General features: G+C 33.1%; 4 protein-coding genes and 2 long non-coding RNA genes across 10 annotated transcripts in view; 1 reads left to right on the top strand and 5 right to left on the bottom strand.

The window, feature by feature from the left end:
* LOC124440513 (eukaryotic translation initiation factor 2 subunit 1-like) overlaps positions 1-15,812 on the bottom strand; it is a 150,028-nt gene that overhangs the window by 88,032 nt on the left and 46,184 nt on the right. The window contains exons 1-2 of one of the 5 annotated variants that reach the window (XM_046990909.1): positions 8,956-9,050; positions 6,587-7,840 (exon numbers count right to left, since the gene is read on the bottom strand). In XM_046990909.1, the coding sequence (XP_046846865.1) occupies positions 6,835-7,839 (1,005 nt within the window). In that variant the 5' untranslated portion in view covers position 7,840; positions 8,956-9,050 and the 3' untranslated portion in view covers positions 6,587-6,834. Of the gene's footprint in view, positions 1-6,586; positions 7,841-8,955; positions 9,077-9,123; positions 9,150-15,812 lie in introns of those variants that run through there. The other 4 variants (XM_046990939.1, XM_046990917.1, XR_006946682.1 and 1 more) reach the window with 4 other exon arrangements.
* On the bottom strand, positions 424-2,162 carry LOC124437204. The gene is made up of 2 exons (XM_046987232.1): positions 2,125-2,162; positions 424-1,929 (listed from the first exon to the last, which is right to left on the bottom strand). The coding sequence occupies exon 2, from the start codon at positions 1,918-1,920 to the stop codon at positions 424-426; it is 1,497 nt and encodes a 498-aa protein (XP_046843188.1). The 5' UTR covers positions 1,921-1,929; positions 2,125-2,162.
* LOC124440493 lies at positions 2,511-5,181 on the bottom strand. The gene is made up of 2 exons (XM_046990889.1): positions 5,018-5,181; positions 2,511-4,425 (listed from the first exon to the last, which is right to left on the bottom strand). Exon 2 carries the CDS (start codon positions 4,394-4,396, stop codon positions 2,891-2,893), a length of 1,506 nt encoding a protein of 501 aa, XP_046846845.1. The 5' UTR covers positions 4,397-4,425; positions 5,018-5,181; the 3' UTR covers positions 2,511-2,890.
* LOC124441282 lies at positions 5,862-9,213 on the top strand. The gene is made up of 2 exons (XR_006946934.1): positions 5,862-5,955; positions 8,964-9,213. It is a non-coding gene; the product is annotated as an uncharacterized LOC124441282 (long non-coding RNA).
* On the bottom strand, positions 9,830-11,825 carry LOC124441339. Its single transcript, XR_006946948.1, has 2 exons — positions 11,291-11,825; positions 9,830-10,803 (listed from the first exon to the last, which is right to left on the bottom strand). It is a non-coding gene; the product is annotated as an uncharacterized LOC124441339 (long non-coding RNA).
* On the bottom strand, positions 12,299-15,346 carry LOC124440462. The gene is made up of 2 exons (XM_046990858.1): positions 15,187-15,346; positions 12,299-14,452 (listed from the first exon to the last, which is right to left on the bottom strand). Exon 2 carries the CDS (start codon positions 14,449-14,451, stop codon positions 12,883-12,885), a length of 1,569 nt encoding a protein of 522 aa, XP_046846814.1. The 5' UTR covers position 14,452; positions 15,187-15,346; the 3' UTR covers positions 12,299-12,882.

Below are 15,812 nucleotides of genomic sequence, written 5' to 3'. Positions count from 1 at the left end.
GAATACTAAAGAACAAAAATTCCAATTTTTTTGATATTTATCATGACATCACACAAAAGCCAAATCAAATTATCTAATCTACAACAAGCAGTAAATAGTTCGTTTCCTAACTTAAGTATGTCACAATGTTCAGGTATAAATAGTAAAAGATAATCATAGTTTACAATGATCTACTGTTGGTTCTACATATAAGTATACAATAAAATATGTTATACCAACTGTTCTTGGGTATAACACCTGTCGGTTATAAGATTAAAGGTTCCTGAAATTTACAACAACTTACAAAATCAACTTTCAAATGTTTATTACTATAATGCATGTTTAGATTTTGTCAATTATTATTGGCTCAATCTTCAATTCTGCCATGTCATGGTCGTCATCTTTACTGCCAAGCTCATTTCCTTTTGGATCAGTTCATGAGCTTTAAGAAAAATAACGCCTAAGATTAATGATGGATGCCCAATTAGCTTGGCCAATTCTCATTTTTATGCAAATTTGTTCAACACCTTGAGATAATGTGTTATTTTCAATAGAACCATTTAGGGAAACAGGCCCTCGGATGTAATCACATTGTCTTATGTGTGAGAACAAATTCTTGGGTAAATTACCAATACCATGGCTACTTGAGCGAAAATACTCAACAATCAATTTCCAATCTTCTTCTTTTTCAGCACTGGATAAATCAATTCCTTTAAACTTGCTCAGTTTTTGAGGACTCACATCAAACATGATTATAGCTGGATGTGTACTGCTCAATCCATATTGCTCTAATGAGAACTTTGCATTATTTACCATGTAGAAACCTGCTCCATCAGAGAAGTCTGATTTCTTTCGACCAAAACCCAGCACAATTCCAATTTCCACAATATCCGCAGCACTTTCGTGATCAGTACAATGGAAATATACTTCTGTCTCAGGATTATTTTCATTTAGTTCAGCAACTTTTGATCCAACATGGTGTAGGGCATCTTCTTGCGATGCAACATTGATCATATTTATAGGATGACTATGTCTTCCCTCTTCATCTAAACGTGGGATATTCACAGTAAACCATTCATTTTCATTATCAATTTTGAAAGGAAAATACGAAACTTGATCATTTAAGAAGATATCATACTTAAAATGATCTTCAATGTAAGTTTTCACCCAAGAGAAAATTGGTTTGTGATTTGGATCTGCCATGCTGGTTATCCATTTAGCAATAAATTCAGATCGATGCTTTGTAAAACCAATCTTGCACAAGATTTTAGCAACCTTTTCACCATCTCTGAGATCTTTTAAGCTGTCTTCTTCCTTAAACTCCTTTAAAAATGTTAGCAAATGTACCTTTTCACTTTTGTGTTTTCTCATGTAAGGAGTTAGTTCGAGAAGCCTGCAAGCAAACTCATCTTTCAAACCAAGCACTGAGCACAGAACATCTTCTGGGGTGATATCCAAGTCAAAGAGATCATTTATCTCAGGATGGTTTAGATTGGAAATGGCACTTTCTATACTACTCAAAGCATTATCAAGATTAAATTCATACACATACTCAATTGTAATTTCTTGCTTAAAGCCACAAAAATTGTTGTAGATCAGATTTATTTCATCGAGAAGCTTGGTTAACTTGTAAAGATCTACTTTTAGATCATTCAGTTGATTTATCTTTTCATAAGTGAGTTTGCCTTTATCAGACAATAATGTCTTTACCTTGTCCAACAAGATACAACAAAATACAAGACACTGATGAAGAACATAAAATGAACGAATTAAGTGGCGGTCAGTTTTACCAGCACTTTCATGTCTGTCTAGGGTACGCAATTGGGAACGCCAGTCGCCAAGAACAGTCACATATTTCTCAACATCTTCATTGTTTTTAGTAGTTCGCTTTTCCTTGATTTTAAAACGTTCACGTTTCCCAATGATTGGATATTTATTCATCCTAAAAGCCTGGAAGAAGAACGGATAAAGAAAACATGAAGTCACACTTAAACATATGACACAAATCGATATTTAAAGTGCTCACCAAAACCGCGTGCTCTCAAATAGACTCGTCTTTGAACGTTTATTTATAAGAATCAAAATGCTTGAAACAGAAGTGTAAAGTGCTTTCATGAAAATAGTACATTATACATGATAACTTACGTTGGAAAATTTCCACGCTACAGAAGTATGCCAGGGCAGCAAAGATGAAAGGACAGAATAAATATAAAACTATATCACATTTACCATTACTCAAAAAATGATTGCCTTACACTGCATTTCAGCCAATCAGGTTGTGCTGCTTCAGGCGTCATCAGGCGTCATAAAATAAACACAATGCGGTGCGGTGATTGGTCAAGAGCTTGAATAAGTCTCACTCAACATGAGGGAAATACATTAAACAATTTATCAAATCATTCTGCATGTGTGTAGCAGTTTACAATATCTTCTCGTTTTTAAATAACCAGAATTTACCATTATTATTTGGCTTGTTTTGAAATCAACTGCTTTAGTCTACTAGGAACACTTCGAGAGAAAACGGTGAAAGGTTTGATGTTAAAAACACTGTTAAAACTGATTACATTAAAAATTATCATTCCATTCAAAGTTAATAATGACATAAATAAAAAAATAAATACATATTTTTACATTCAAAAGTTCAAAGTAAGGTTACTAATAATGGCTACATTAATTAATTGTCAATTAGCTACACAAGATGTAAAGAAGTATGTCCTTGAAAGTTTCCGTTTTTGAAACAAGATGCGTTTTCAAGTGCTTGCATTTCACACTATTATATAGTGAATGGTTATTTTTACGATAATATAGTGAATGGTTCTTTCTACATTTAGAACAGTTTTAAATGCAGTATTTTACATACGCTACAAGACAAAAAAATTTAGATGAATTCCTTGTGTGTTATTGTATTCATTTATGGAGCTTCAAGAAAAATCACGCCTAAAATTGATGATGGATGCCCAATTTGGTTGGCCAATTCTCGTTTCTTTATGCAAATTTGTTCAACACCTTGATATAATGTGTTATTTTTAATAGAACCGTTTATAGAAACAGGCCCTCTGATGAAATCACATTGTCTTATGTGTGAGAACAAATTGTTAGATAAATTACCAATACCTGGGCTACTTGAGCGAAAATACTCAACAATCAATTTCCAATCTTCTTCTTTTTCAGCACTGGATAAATCAATTCCATTAAACTTGCTCAGTTTTTGAGGACTCACATCAAACATGATAATAGCTGCATGTGTACTGCTCAATCCATATTGCTCTAATGAGAACTTTGCGTCATTTACCATGTAGAACCCTTCTCCATCAGAGAAGTCTGATTTGTCTCGACCAAAACCGAGCTCAATTCTGTCTTCCAGAATATCAACAGCACTTTTGTGATCAGTAGAATGGAAATACACTTTTGTCTCAGGATTCTTTTTATTTAGTTTCGCAACTTCTGATTCAACATGGCATATAGCATCTTCTTGCAAGTCAAAATTGATCATGTTTACAGGATGACTATGTTTTCCGTCTTCATCAAAACGTGAGAAATACTCAGTAAACAATTCATTTTGAATATCATCTTTGAAAGGAAAATACGAAACTTGATCATTTAACAAGATATCATACTTAAAATGATTTTCAATGTAAGTTTCCACCCAGGATAAAATTGGTTTGTGATTCGGATCTGGCATGCTGGTTATCCACTTAGCAATAAATTGAGATCGAGGCTTTGTAAAACCAATCTTGCACAAGATTTTAGCAACCTTCTTACTATCTCTGAGATTTTCTATGCTGTCTTCTTCGTCAAACTCCTTCAAGAACCTTAGCAAATTTTCCTTTTCACTCCTGTGTTCTCTCATGTGAGGACTTAGTTTGGAAAGCCTGAAACCAAACTCAACTTTCAAACCAAGCACTGAGCACAGAATATTTTCTGGGGTGATATTCAAGTCAAAGAGATCATTTATCTCAGGATGGTTTAGATTGGAAATGGTACTTTTTATTTTGTCCATAGCATTTGTAAGATTTTCAAGATTCTCATCATCTCTTATTTCTTGCTTGATGCCACAACAATTGTTGTAGTTAAGATTTGTTTCATTGAGAAGCTTGGTTAAATTGTTGAGATCTACTTTTAGATTATTTAGTTGATTTATCTTTTCATAAGTGAGTTTGCCTTTATCAGACAATAATGTCTTTACCTTGTCCAACAAGATACAACAAAATACAAGACACTGATGAAGAACACAAATTGAACGAATTAAGTAGCGTTCACGTCTGCCAGCACTTTTTTGTTGACTTCTGCATAGGATACGTAATTCGACTTGCCATCCGCTAAGATCAGTCACAAATTTCTCAACATCTTCATTGATTTTACCAATCTTTGATGTGAAATGTTTATCAACGCGAAGGATAGGATAATGTTTATGCATGACTGCCAATGATTAGATATTTATTCATACTAAGAAAGAAGAGCGGACAAAAACATAAACATCAAGTCACACTTAAACATTTGACACAAATCTATGCTTAAAGTTCTTACCAAAAACATACAAAACTATTTTAAACTTTAGATATAAAACAATACTACCCAACAATAATAACCGCAGAATTTTCAAGCTAAATATAAATATATACAACGTCATCATATTACCGTGAATGAGACTTTGTGCTATGAAATTACAAAACTCGCCTCTGAATGTTTACTTATAAGAATCAAAAAGCCTAAAACATAAGGGATAAATTCTTTCAAGAAAATAGCACATTTATATATAACTTACTATTTTACGATAAAAAATTTTCTCTTCACGGAAGTTAGGGCACGAATTTAGGTATTTGTGGTATTTAAGTATTTTAAGTTCACTAAAAACCTTTTTCGCAAATTAGCACGACTTTTTGAGAAACTAAACGTTTAACTGCGTACAGACATAATATAAAATAGAATCAAAATATAACAACAAGACAAAAACGCTAGTTTCGATTTCAAGCACAAACGTAACAACAAACATTGGCAATACTGATGACATTTAAGAAATACATTTAAGCACACTCACGCATCATGAAAAACAAGAAATTGTCCCCATTATTCACCATCCATACGACACTAACACAGTACTTTAGTTCAGTACTCGTCCGATAAGTTACAAAATTGCTACTAAATAAAACAACAAAATACGGGGGAAAAATGATATTAATGTTATATTGATCCGCGAGGAGTTGTGGGGTAGATGCGTTTGTTTGGTCACCTGACTAAGTCGTTGCCTAATTGCCATTGGGTAATTTATTAGTATGGTAATTTCCAAACATGTAAATGAAAATAATATAATAATTTCTACCCAGTATTTAAGATTGAAAGAATCGAACTTTTAAACCGAAAAAGGCACAAAGATTAATTTAATTTTAAAAAGTACGCAGTATCGTTTGATAAGTGTTGTTAATCGCTTTTGGGTGACTTTAGAAAAATACGCTATTTATGGTAGTTTGAATATCGTGTGGTGTTAGTATCGTTACAGGAAAGTTCCTGTATGTTGTTGTCTGGCGATTTAAATGGATGTTTTCTGCTTTACGTTTGGATCATTTTGTCTAAAAAATGTCGAGGAAAAGAGTTGCGTTTCAATTTAGCTGGTAGATACAGGTACTCAACGGTAGTAAATCATTCGGCTGGTGTAATTAAGATTTTTAAAATGTTGACTTTAGCGAAATCTACTTTAGTGTTGTGAAAACATTACCAGACGAAATCGAAAAATACGAGCCGGTCGATATTAGGGAGCTTTAGCAAGAGTACGACTACGACAACGAGTACGAAGTTTGACCGTGTAAGAGAATGGCACGAGAAAGTTTGTTCTTGTTGTCGCTTCGTCAAAATTTGGTTTAAGTTGTAAACAACAGAACGAGCCTTTTTATTGTGAAAATACCGACGTTTGGGAAGCAGCTACGGCTCCATTTGTCAATAATGATATCAACTAATTGGTACTACTGATTTTGCAAGAAGGTAGGACTCTTTAGACTGAAAAATCTTCACTATTTTAAGTTTTATGTACGATATATTTATACTATTTTAGTGTTTGTTTACCTTTCACTATTTCGTATTGCGTACGAAATACATAAAAGTTTTTAAGGTCATATTTTCCTCTTAAATGAACATATGCGCTCAAAAAGAGTTCTAAAGTAAAGCCCGGATGCTCAAAAATAGTACTGTAAACTAATTTCTTACACAATGAAAAAATATACCTACTTTCTTTGCTTAAAACATCGTTTTTTTACAAAACATCGTACTCAAATTGATGACGGCTACGTGTTTTTGTTGTCGCAACAATGTTTTTTCGCCAAAATGACGTAAATCGTACTCGTAGTTTTTGCTAAAGCTTCGTATTAATAACTTGCCTGTTGAAAAGTTTGTGCGCTGAAGTTAAAATCAACAAAATACAGAAGTTTTTTCATGAATAAGTAACAAATTTCTGTAATCTCGAAAAACTCACTCATGCATGTTTCTCCCAAATTGCACTCATTCACCTATACAAATAGAATTGATGTCGGGAAAATCTACATAACATTTTGATTATTTTGATAAACACGTTTGCAAGACGACACTTCGGAAAATATCTCGTGGTGCTAGGCCCCAGTTTGTATACGTTGAACTTTATTTCTTGACATCATGCTTAACGTCATCCAATAATTGTTTAAAATTTGTTTACATCACTATTTTTACAATTCAGCTTTTGCAATGGTAAATAATGACTATAAACAAAATCAAAATGTCCTACGAGTTACGTTAAGTGTGATACGATTGTTTTCATGGATAACACAACTCCGTGCAATTTCAAACTGTTTATTACTGTACTAACTTTCCTTTCTTGTTTTCCTGTGTCTCTTACTGCCAGTTTATAAAGACTGCACCCACCAAAAATGGGGAACCGCTCATTGCCTCAGCCAATCTGGATTTCTTTATACAAACCTGCAGAATTTTTTTCCTTTGGTCACCTGCTGGACGAGCGACATTTGTAATTGGACTTTTGATAAAATCGCAATATTCTACTTCCGACAATAGTTCCCTGCTCATGGGACGGTTACGGTCATCCCTTCCATTCCTAAAGTATTGAGTAACTGTAGCAAAGTCTTGTTTATTGCGCTTACCACATAAATTCAATTCTCGCAAATCGTTCAAATTATTTGGGCCTAAACAAAAAATGAGAAGAGCTGGTTTTTTCTCAGTATAATATTTTAACGAGTGTTCGTGATCATTTGCCACGTAGAAACCATCTCTATGCGACAAGTCGCCACATTCACGACCTTTACTTAATTTAATACCATTCTCAAGAATATTCTGAGCAGACGAATGATCAGTGCCATGGAAATATAACTCATTATCTTTGTCTTCTTCTTCCTTCAATTTTACAATCTCGTTGATACCTCTAATTGCTTCATCTTTGTTACTTGCATTAAAAATCTTTAATTTTTGATTAGTTTGGTTCCCTGCATCATTAAAACGTGAAAAATTCTGCGTAAACCAACCGTTTAGGTTGTTTTCATTGTACGGAAAAAGAGGAAAGGCGTCATTCGTAAATATAGTACAGTTGAAAAATTTCTTAATGTAGGTTCCAAGTAAAATTGTCATTGATTGATCATCAAGATGAGACAGAATAACCGAGAGTGCATTTTCTCCTTCACTTTTCATGATCTCTTTTTTAACCAACTCATTCGACATGTAAAGCAAGCTCACAATATCGTACATATCAGTTCTAGCGAAAGGACTCCACTCAGGTCTATTTCGGAGCATAGCAGTGATCGTTTGGTTGTATTGTGGTACAACATTATTCTTTTGTGGATAAATGGTGTAGACGTCTCTCATTATTGATTTTGATAAACAAGGAGGCATTCTAAAGAACATCATAGATACTCTTACTAAAATAACTTCAATTAAAAGCATTTCAGAAAATGAATTACATAATTAGAAAAATTTCAAATATTTAAAGCGAAAACGTCGATACGTTCACAATGGCTACAGTTGTAAACGTTTATTTATTTGCATTAAAATTCCTTCAAAGCTTATGAAGGAATCGCTTTGACGGTTTCACGACATTGAATCTAGTGGACAAATTTATGTTTATAGTGGTTTGCATATTATGATAAAAACATGACACTTTTAATGCGAAGCTGGTATACAGTTGATTTCAGGTTTATATTTTGAGCAACGTTGGCAATCATCGAACAGATTTGCAAATTTGATCGCGAACTTTCGAGAAACATAAGCACTTTTGAACAAACTTGAAAGTATTACGCGAAAAAGTTGAGATAAATCGAATGTAACATGCTCCAATGCACCACAGTTATGAGGAAGTGAAGACCACTTGTGCTATGTGGCTATATCTTTGATAATCTAATACCAAAAAATGAGTTATTACCGTCAACAAATTTATAGTGTATGATAAACAAGCTAGAAGGTAATTTCTGATCCCTATTTAATGACGACTTTGAAAGTTTTAAAACGATAAATTTTAAAAATTGTTTGCACTCAAGGGAACTTTAAATTCCTTTGTCATTAAAGTGCGCAATAGATTTGTTACAGTTAAGGCAAAGGAGCCAATACATACTTCAAAACGTATCACACGATTTTCACTTAAGCGTGACTTAAATATTATAAAACATGTTTTGATGTTTAAAGTGTTCAGGAAATTGACGCCTCCTGGTTATAACTGGTTTAAATATTTTCATGTTTCCCATAAGTATATGTTTGTTCGTCTATGTTTCGACACGGCGCATGAAACCGTTCAAAAGAATAGATATTTGAAGGTATTGACGACAGCCCAGCACAATTTCCTATGTATGATAAAAATTGTCACAATTATACCCAAATGCGTTGAACATAGTTGCATTTACATATAAAGATTTCTTTGGTTTCGCTTTTATTGTTGGAACGACAACGTATACTGACGTCGTATTCATCAAAATTTACAAAACTCCATTCTAACATTAACTAAGAATGTTTACTTACTTTTACAGAAGGATAACAGCTGGTACTTGGCAATTTTTATATAACTATGAACTGAGGAGCTTCGATGGACGGCGTACTTTTCAGCAAGAAATGACAAGAACGCGTCTCTGTGTCGGTACCAGACCTCTGACGTAATTTTTCCCGCTAATTCCTATAATTAGCATCGATCACGAGGCAAAGATTTCCGGTGATCCCTGAGTACCCCATCAAGTCAAATAAAAATGTTAGTTATAACAATAAAAGGATTGTAAACCAAAATCACATAAAGCAAATATGTCATAGCTACCTCTTTTCCTGAAGCGAAATCAACCGCAAGTTTAAAAATGTATAAATCAAGGAAAAGTCGCGTTCATATCACCTGTCAAGGAGATATTTCTGAAAACGACAGTTATTACTGTCATGCCCTTCGTTATCAGTGACGTTTGTTAAATGGCGGATCTAGTGTACCTCAAAATAAGTTATAGCTCCTAAATTTTAAATTGAAATTACATTCAGAAAAAACTATTGGTTTTTAATTTCTAAAGAATATAATTTTACGAATGGATTTGCCTCTAAGGTGTTTAGAAATGTAAATATATACCAAAATGTACTGCAGTAATTTATTTTGACGTAGTCTTGATCCGGCACTGCCTGAGCCAAACGTTTTTTCCTTCGGCAGGAAAAGTTTTTGAAAAAACGTTAAACTGTGTACCCTGGAACATTAAAAATTTCTTTTGGCCAGAGGTAAACACCACGGAGAATTTACTAGAATTTACTAGACTTTGCAGTCTTTACAGCGTTCTATAAGGCATAGCCTAGAATGGCATATTCTGAGAAACGGTAGGTGATGAAATGGGATTTATCTTAAAGAAGAAAACAGTTTACAATCAAACAGTGAAATTTTCAAAAGATTTTTTATTATTGTATGTTATTTAGGCCTGGTGCAGCTATTGTAAGATATAATTACATTGCTGTGCACATTTGGAACATCTATAAATAATTAAATCTTGTTTTCGTGAACATCAAAATGTTCATCCTCATTGTGTTTATGTAGCAATATTGCAATTTGATGCATTTCAATGAGAATGATCTGTCATATACAGTGGTGTAAAACAAAGCTTTGTGCTATTCTTGGTTCTTAAGGTTCATTTTCCTTGACAACTCATTTATTGACAGTTGTCTTGTTGTACACAATGTTCAGTAGTATATATAATAATCATTCTACAATTGAAATCTTCACATAAACATATTTAAAAGTTAAAATGACATGATGCATATGAGGTATAGTTCTATTGGTTAAGAACAGTTCATGTACGACGTCAGATGATGTTAATGTTGATTCATAATGGTTTCAAAAAAGCTTGGCTGACTGATATTTATGTTAATAAACATATAACCCAGGCTGTCACATGTTACAATCGTAAACAAAATCTCAGCAAACTTTTGGCATAAATATAAAGCAGTTTTAAAATTCAAAAGGAATAAAGATCTTTTTGACTTTGAAATTCAAAAATTTCAATAAACCTTCCACTCACTGTCTCAAAGAGATGTGAAATTGAGTGTGTGATGAGTAGAGTGTGGAAGGTTTATTGCAATTTTTATATTTCAAGGTCATTGTTGTAAAGGTTGCGTTTCAGATTAACTTATCCATTTAAAATCTAGATGTTCTTATTATGATCTTCTAGCATTACCTTTGCTTTCTTTGGTATGGTTCATATGACATAATAAAATGTATTTACAACTAATATCATAAATGTATTTAATATTGTTTCACAATAGTGAAGGTGAATGGGTTATCTACACACTTGGAAATCTCCACACTTGGAAATCTCCACACTTGCACAGTTTTGCGAACGAAGCATTTACATTCTAATAAAAAAAGGTTTCCTTTATTAAAGTAAAAAGCCGACAATTATGACCTTATGATTCATGAAAGCCTTCTTATATCCAAACTTAAACCCTCTCTTAACACCCAAGGCAACTCAATCCCCCTTCACCTTTTTTAATGTACTGCCCTTCTCACTTCATTCCTTCATCTAAACTTCCTACTCTCCTCACTTGTAATTTAACAACCTGTAATATATGCTTGTATTTAAAACCTCAAGTATATAATTTATCTCAATTCTCAAATAATCTGAAGAAGAAACGTAATTATTAAAAAACCTATTATCTTCCTTTATTTTATTATTGTGATGGCTTTTTTAAATGTCTTATGTTGAGCTATTATGTTCATATTGAAAAAATAAAAAACATTGTCGTTAAATAATAGAAATAAAAGTTATACGTATAAGAAAATTTTTGCAGTGAACGCAAAAGCTGGGAGCAAACTCAGTAAATTTATGAATATTTTGCAAACCTTGTAAGATCAAGCACAGAATGTATTGGTTCAACTTTTTCTTCGTTCGGTTCTGGTTCTTTCACGTTAACATTTCCAGGTTAAATACAAATAAACAAATTACTTCCCAAACATTGTAGTCATAAGACAATACAGCAATGTTCTTCTTCCCAATTTTCCGCTCTGTTTTGACTCCAATTCAGCGACTGCCAAAAGCAGGCTGGATACAATCAAAGGAAGAACAAAAAGTCTTAAAGCTCTCACCCAAATCTCACCAAGAAACGACACGTACATTGCATATTCCTTCGGTGTTGGATCTATGGACGACTGAACATTGCCATGTAATAAAGAACCAGGTAAAAATCCACAAAGTGCGCCGAATAAAATGAAAAATAATATCATATGCTGTTTTGCATGTTTTCATCCATTGTAGCAACGCTTTCTTGAAGTCATTGTCGAAATTTTGCAGCTCTGAATACAATTCAAAGCAAATTCTCTCAACTCCCAACTTCACAATTCACAATAACAAAGACTATAAACATACCGCGCCATTGACTGTATATAATTATATAATAACCAGAAGAATTTGAGCAATTTCATTGGTTGAGAGCTATGATCTATAAGAGGACAACACAGACAATGACGTCACAGAAAATTTCATGTTTATAAAGGCAAGCAAATGGCGGATATATTTGAAAATTTATCGCAATACCTCCCTGAATGCGAAAATAAAGATATTCACAAAGACCTAGTTGAGGCAGTTAACGTATTTGAGCATAAATAAAAAAAAAACCCGGTTTTCAAACATTAATTTGTACTTCGTCTTCGATAACAAAATTTCAACAAAATTGATCAGTCATTGCTTGTTTATTTTGTTAGCCAATCACATTTTATCACGTGATCAGGCTAGACTTTTCAATGTTCCAAGTGTTGGGGGACAAAGAAAACAGTTTGGCCGTTTAATTTTAGCGATGTTTTACTGCTATTCATCAATGCATTATAATACTACTTCATGAGATGATTGTTTAGAATCGTAATTCATACTGTTATTCAAAAAATAAAACTTCCTATTGACCACCTGCTTTTGGGGTGCGTGTTAGCCGTGCAAAATGAATACTACAAGAATAAAAAACAAAACATTTTGCATTTTTTTAACCAATCTATGTGCTCTCGGCAATGGAAAAATACATAATCAATGTGGGTGGTTTGCTAAAATTAAAAACTTTCACCCAGTAAAGGGCGAAACTAGAACGTTAAGTTGGTGTGTGTGAATATTCATATATTCTGCTTTTGAAATTATAATCACTAACAAATCAAATCAGTAAAGCAGCTGAATATATGAATATTCACCCTCCCACTTAATATTTTATCATAACTTGTTCATAAACTTGAGTATATCAGGATGTTCAGGTATAAATAGTAAAAAGAAAATCATTGTCTACAATGTTCTACTTACTGTTGGTTCTAGCTATTGGTATGCAATAAAATTTTCTTTCGTTCACAGTTAAATTTTATAGCAAGTGGTAGCCTATAGACGAAAATAAAATATTGTCACAGTGCTAACTATGGTCATCAATTTCATGCTCTGCCCACTAATTTGCACCCATAATTATTCAAAAGTATTGAATTTTGGGAGCTTTAAGAAAAATCACTCCTAAGATTGATGATGGATGCCCAATTTGGTTGGCCAATTCTTGTTTCTTTATGCAAATTTGTTCAATACCTTGAGATAATGTGTTATTTTGAATAAAATCATTAATGGAAACAGGACCTCTGATGTAATCACATTGTCTCAACTGTGAGTACAAATTCTTTGGTAAATTACCAATACCATGGCTACCAGAGTGAAAATACTCAACAATCGAATTCCAATCTTCTTCTTTTTCAGCACTGGATAAATCAATTCCTTTAAACTTGCTCAGTTTTTGAGGACTCACATCAAACATGATAATGGCTGGATGTGTACTGGTCATTCCATAATGTGCCAAAGAGAACTTTGCGTTATTTACCATGTAGAAACCTTCTCCATCAGAGAAGTCTAATTTGTCTCGACCAAAACCAAGCTCAATTCCGATTTCCAGAATATCAACAGCACTATTGTGATCAGTACAATGGAAATATACTTCTGTCACAGGATTATTTTCATTTAGTTTAGAAACTATTGATATGACATGGTTAAGAGCATCTTTTTGACGTGCAACATTGATAACATTTACTTGATGACTATCTTTTCCCTCTTTGTCAAAACGTGGGATACTCACAGTAAACCATTCATTTTGGTTATCATTTTTGAAAGGAAAATCCGAAACTTGATCATTTAACAAGATATCATACTTAAAATGATTTTCAATGTAAGTTTCCACCCAGGATAAAATTGGTTTGTGATCCGGATCTGGCATGTTGGTTATCCATTTAGCAATAAATTGAGATCGATGCTTTGTAAAACCAATCTTGCATAAGATTTCAGCAACATCTTCACTATCTCTGAGATTTTCTATGCTGTCTTCTTCTTTAAACTCCTTCAAGAACCTTAGCAAATTTTCCTTTTCACTCCTATGTTCTCTCATGTGAGGACTTATTTCGAGAAGCCTGCAAGCAAACTCATCTTTCAAACCAAGCACTGAGCACAGAATATCTTCTGGGGTGAGTTCCAAGTCAAAGAGATTGTTTATCTCTGGATGGTTTAGATTGGAAATGATACTTTTTATATTTTTCACAACTTCCACAAGATCCACGTCATTTGCCACATCTCTAATTTCTTTCTTCAAGCCACCAAAATTGTAGTCGTAAAGATATCTTTTATCAAGAAGCATGGTTAAATCGGTGAGGTCTTTTTTTAGTTTATACAATTGTCCTGTCTTTTCATCAGTGAGTTTGTCATCATCAGACAATAATGCCTTTACCTCGTTCAACAAGATACCACAAAATACAAAACATCGATGACAAACAAAAATTGGACCAATAAAGTAGTCAAGTAACTCAAGTTGGGGTTTGCCCGACTCTCGTAAATCTAACAACCGTGACTTAGGGAGATGGTGTTTCAGCTGCCATCGGAAATGCCAAATTACAATTTCCTTTAAGTCATCATCTTCAAAATTTTTTAGGGCAAGCTTTAAAGTATTTATGAGATCATTGTTTGATGTCAAACGTTCAAGAATGCCAATGATTGGATACGTATTCATACTAAAAATGTAAAGTAACACATAAAACATCAAGTTACACCTAAACATTTGGCACAAATCTATGCTTAAAGTTCTTATCAAAAACTTTAGTTATAAAACAATGCTTTCCAACAATAAGAATGGCCGCAGAATTTTCACTGCGTCATCCCGTGAATTAGACTTTGTGCTATGAAATTATAAAACTCGCCTCTGAAAGTTTACGTATAAGAATCAAAAAGCTTAAAACACAAAGGGTAAATGCTTTCAAGAAAATAGCACATTACATATAACTAAGGAACTTACGATAAGAAATTTTCTCTCTACGGAAATACGCCACGACAGCAAAGAGGAAAATACATAATATTATAAACTCACGAACCTAGTTTACTAAAAAACCCTTTTGTCGCAAATTTGCACGACTTTAGCATAAACTAAATGTTTAACGGCGTACAGACATAATATAAAATAGAATCAAAATATAACAACAAGACAAAAACGCTAGTTTCGATTTTAAGTACAAACGTAACAACAAACATTGGCAATACTGATATGTATTTAAAACCTCGTGTATATATATTAACTCAATTAATCTGAAGATGTCTTAAGTTAAAGACGAAACGTAATTAATAAGTCCTTCTCTACTTTATTATTGTGATGGCTTTTTTAAAAGTATTATGTTGGGCTATTATGTTCATATTGAAAATTCGCTTTCCGCCTGGCAAATCTCTGGCCACGATTTTAAATAAGTTCACTTACGTATCACGAAAAACAAGAAATTCTCCCCATACGAATCATCAATACGACGCTAACACAGTACTTCAGTACTTTAAGTCCGATAAGTTCCAAAAGTTCAACTTTAGCAACCAAGAAAATAATCAAATTACCAAGAATACTTCTTTTGAAAAAGAATGATGATAATATGGCACGCGAGGACTTGTGGGATAGATGCGTTTGTTTGGTCACCTGACTGAGGCGTTGCCAAATTGCCATTGGGTAATCAAACATGTAAATGATCATAATTTACTACCCCGGATTTAAAATTGAAAGAAATTTAATCTTCAATACTGAAAATTTTTTTAATTTCGTAAGGCATAAAGATTAATTTAGTTTCAATAGGTAAGCAGTATCGTTTTATAAGTGTTGTTATCGCTTTTGGGTGACTTAAGAAAAAAATACGCTATTTATGGAAGTTTAAATATTGTGTGGTGTTAGTATCAATAGTTGAGATAGTTACGAAAAGTTAGATTATTTTTTAGTGACAGTTTTTGGTTTACATGGTAGGGTTTAAGCTGTTTGAAAATCGAGTAAAGTTCATAGAAACATGGTTGTTCCACAAAATCAAATCTATTCTATTTCTTACTCCAGATTTACATTATTATACA

The sequence above is a fragment of the Xenia sp. Carnegie-2017 genome, unplaced genomic scaffold (genome assembly GCF_021976095.1).
Source record: "Xenia sp. Carnegie-2017 unplaced genomic scaffold, XeniaSp_v1 HiC_scaffold_1, whole genome shotgun sequence".
Lineage (NCBI taxonomy): Eukaryota > Metazoa > Cnidaria > Anthozoa > Malacalcyonacea > Xeniidae > Xenia > Xenia sp. Carnegie-2017.
Note: the sequence above shows the minus strand (reverse complement) of the source record. Positions and strands in the feature narration are given on the sequence as shown.

Coding starts and splice junctions, on each gene's coding strand:
- LOC124437204 (XM_046987232.1), bottom strand. CDS start 1,920: ATGAATAAATATCCAATCATTGGGAAACGTGAACGTTTTAAAATCAAG.
- LOC124440493 (XM_046990889.1), bottom strand. CDS start 4,396: ATGCATAAACATTATCCTATCCTTCGCGTTGATAAACATTTCACATCA.
- LOC124440462 (XM_046990858.1), bottom strand. CDS start 14,451: ATGAATACGTATCCAATCATTGGCATTCTTGAACGTTTGACATCAAAC.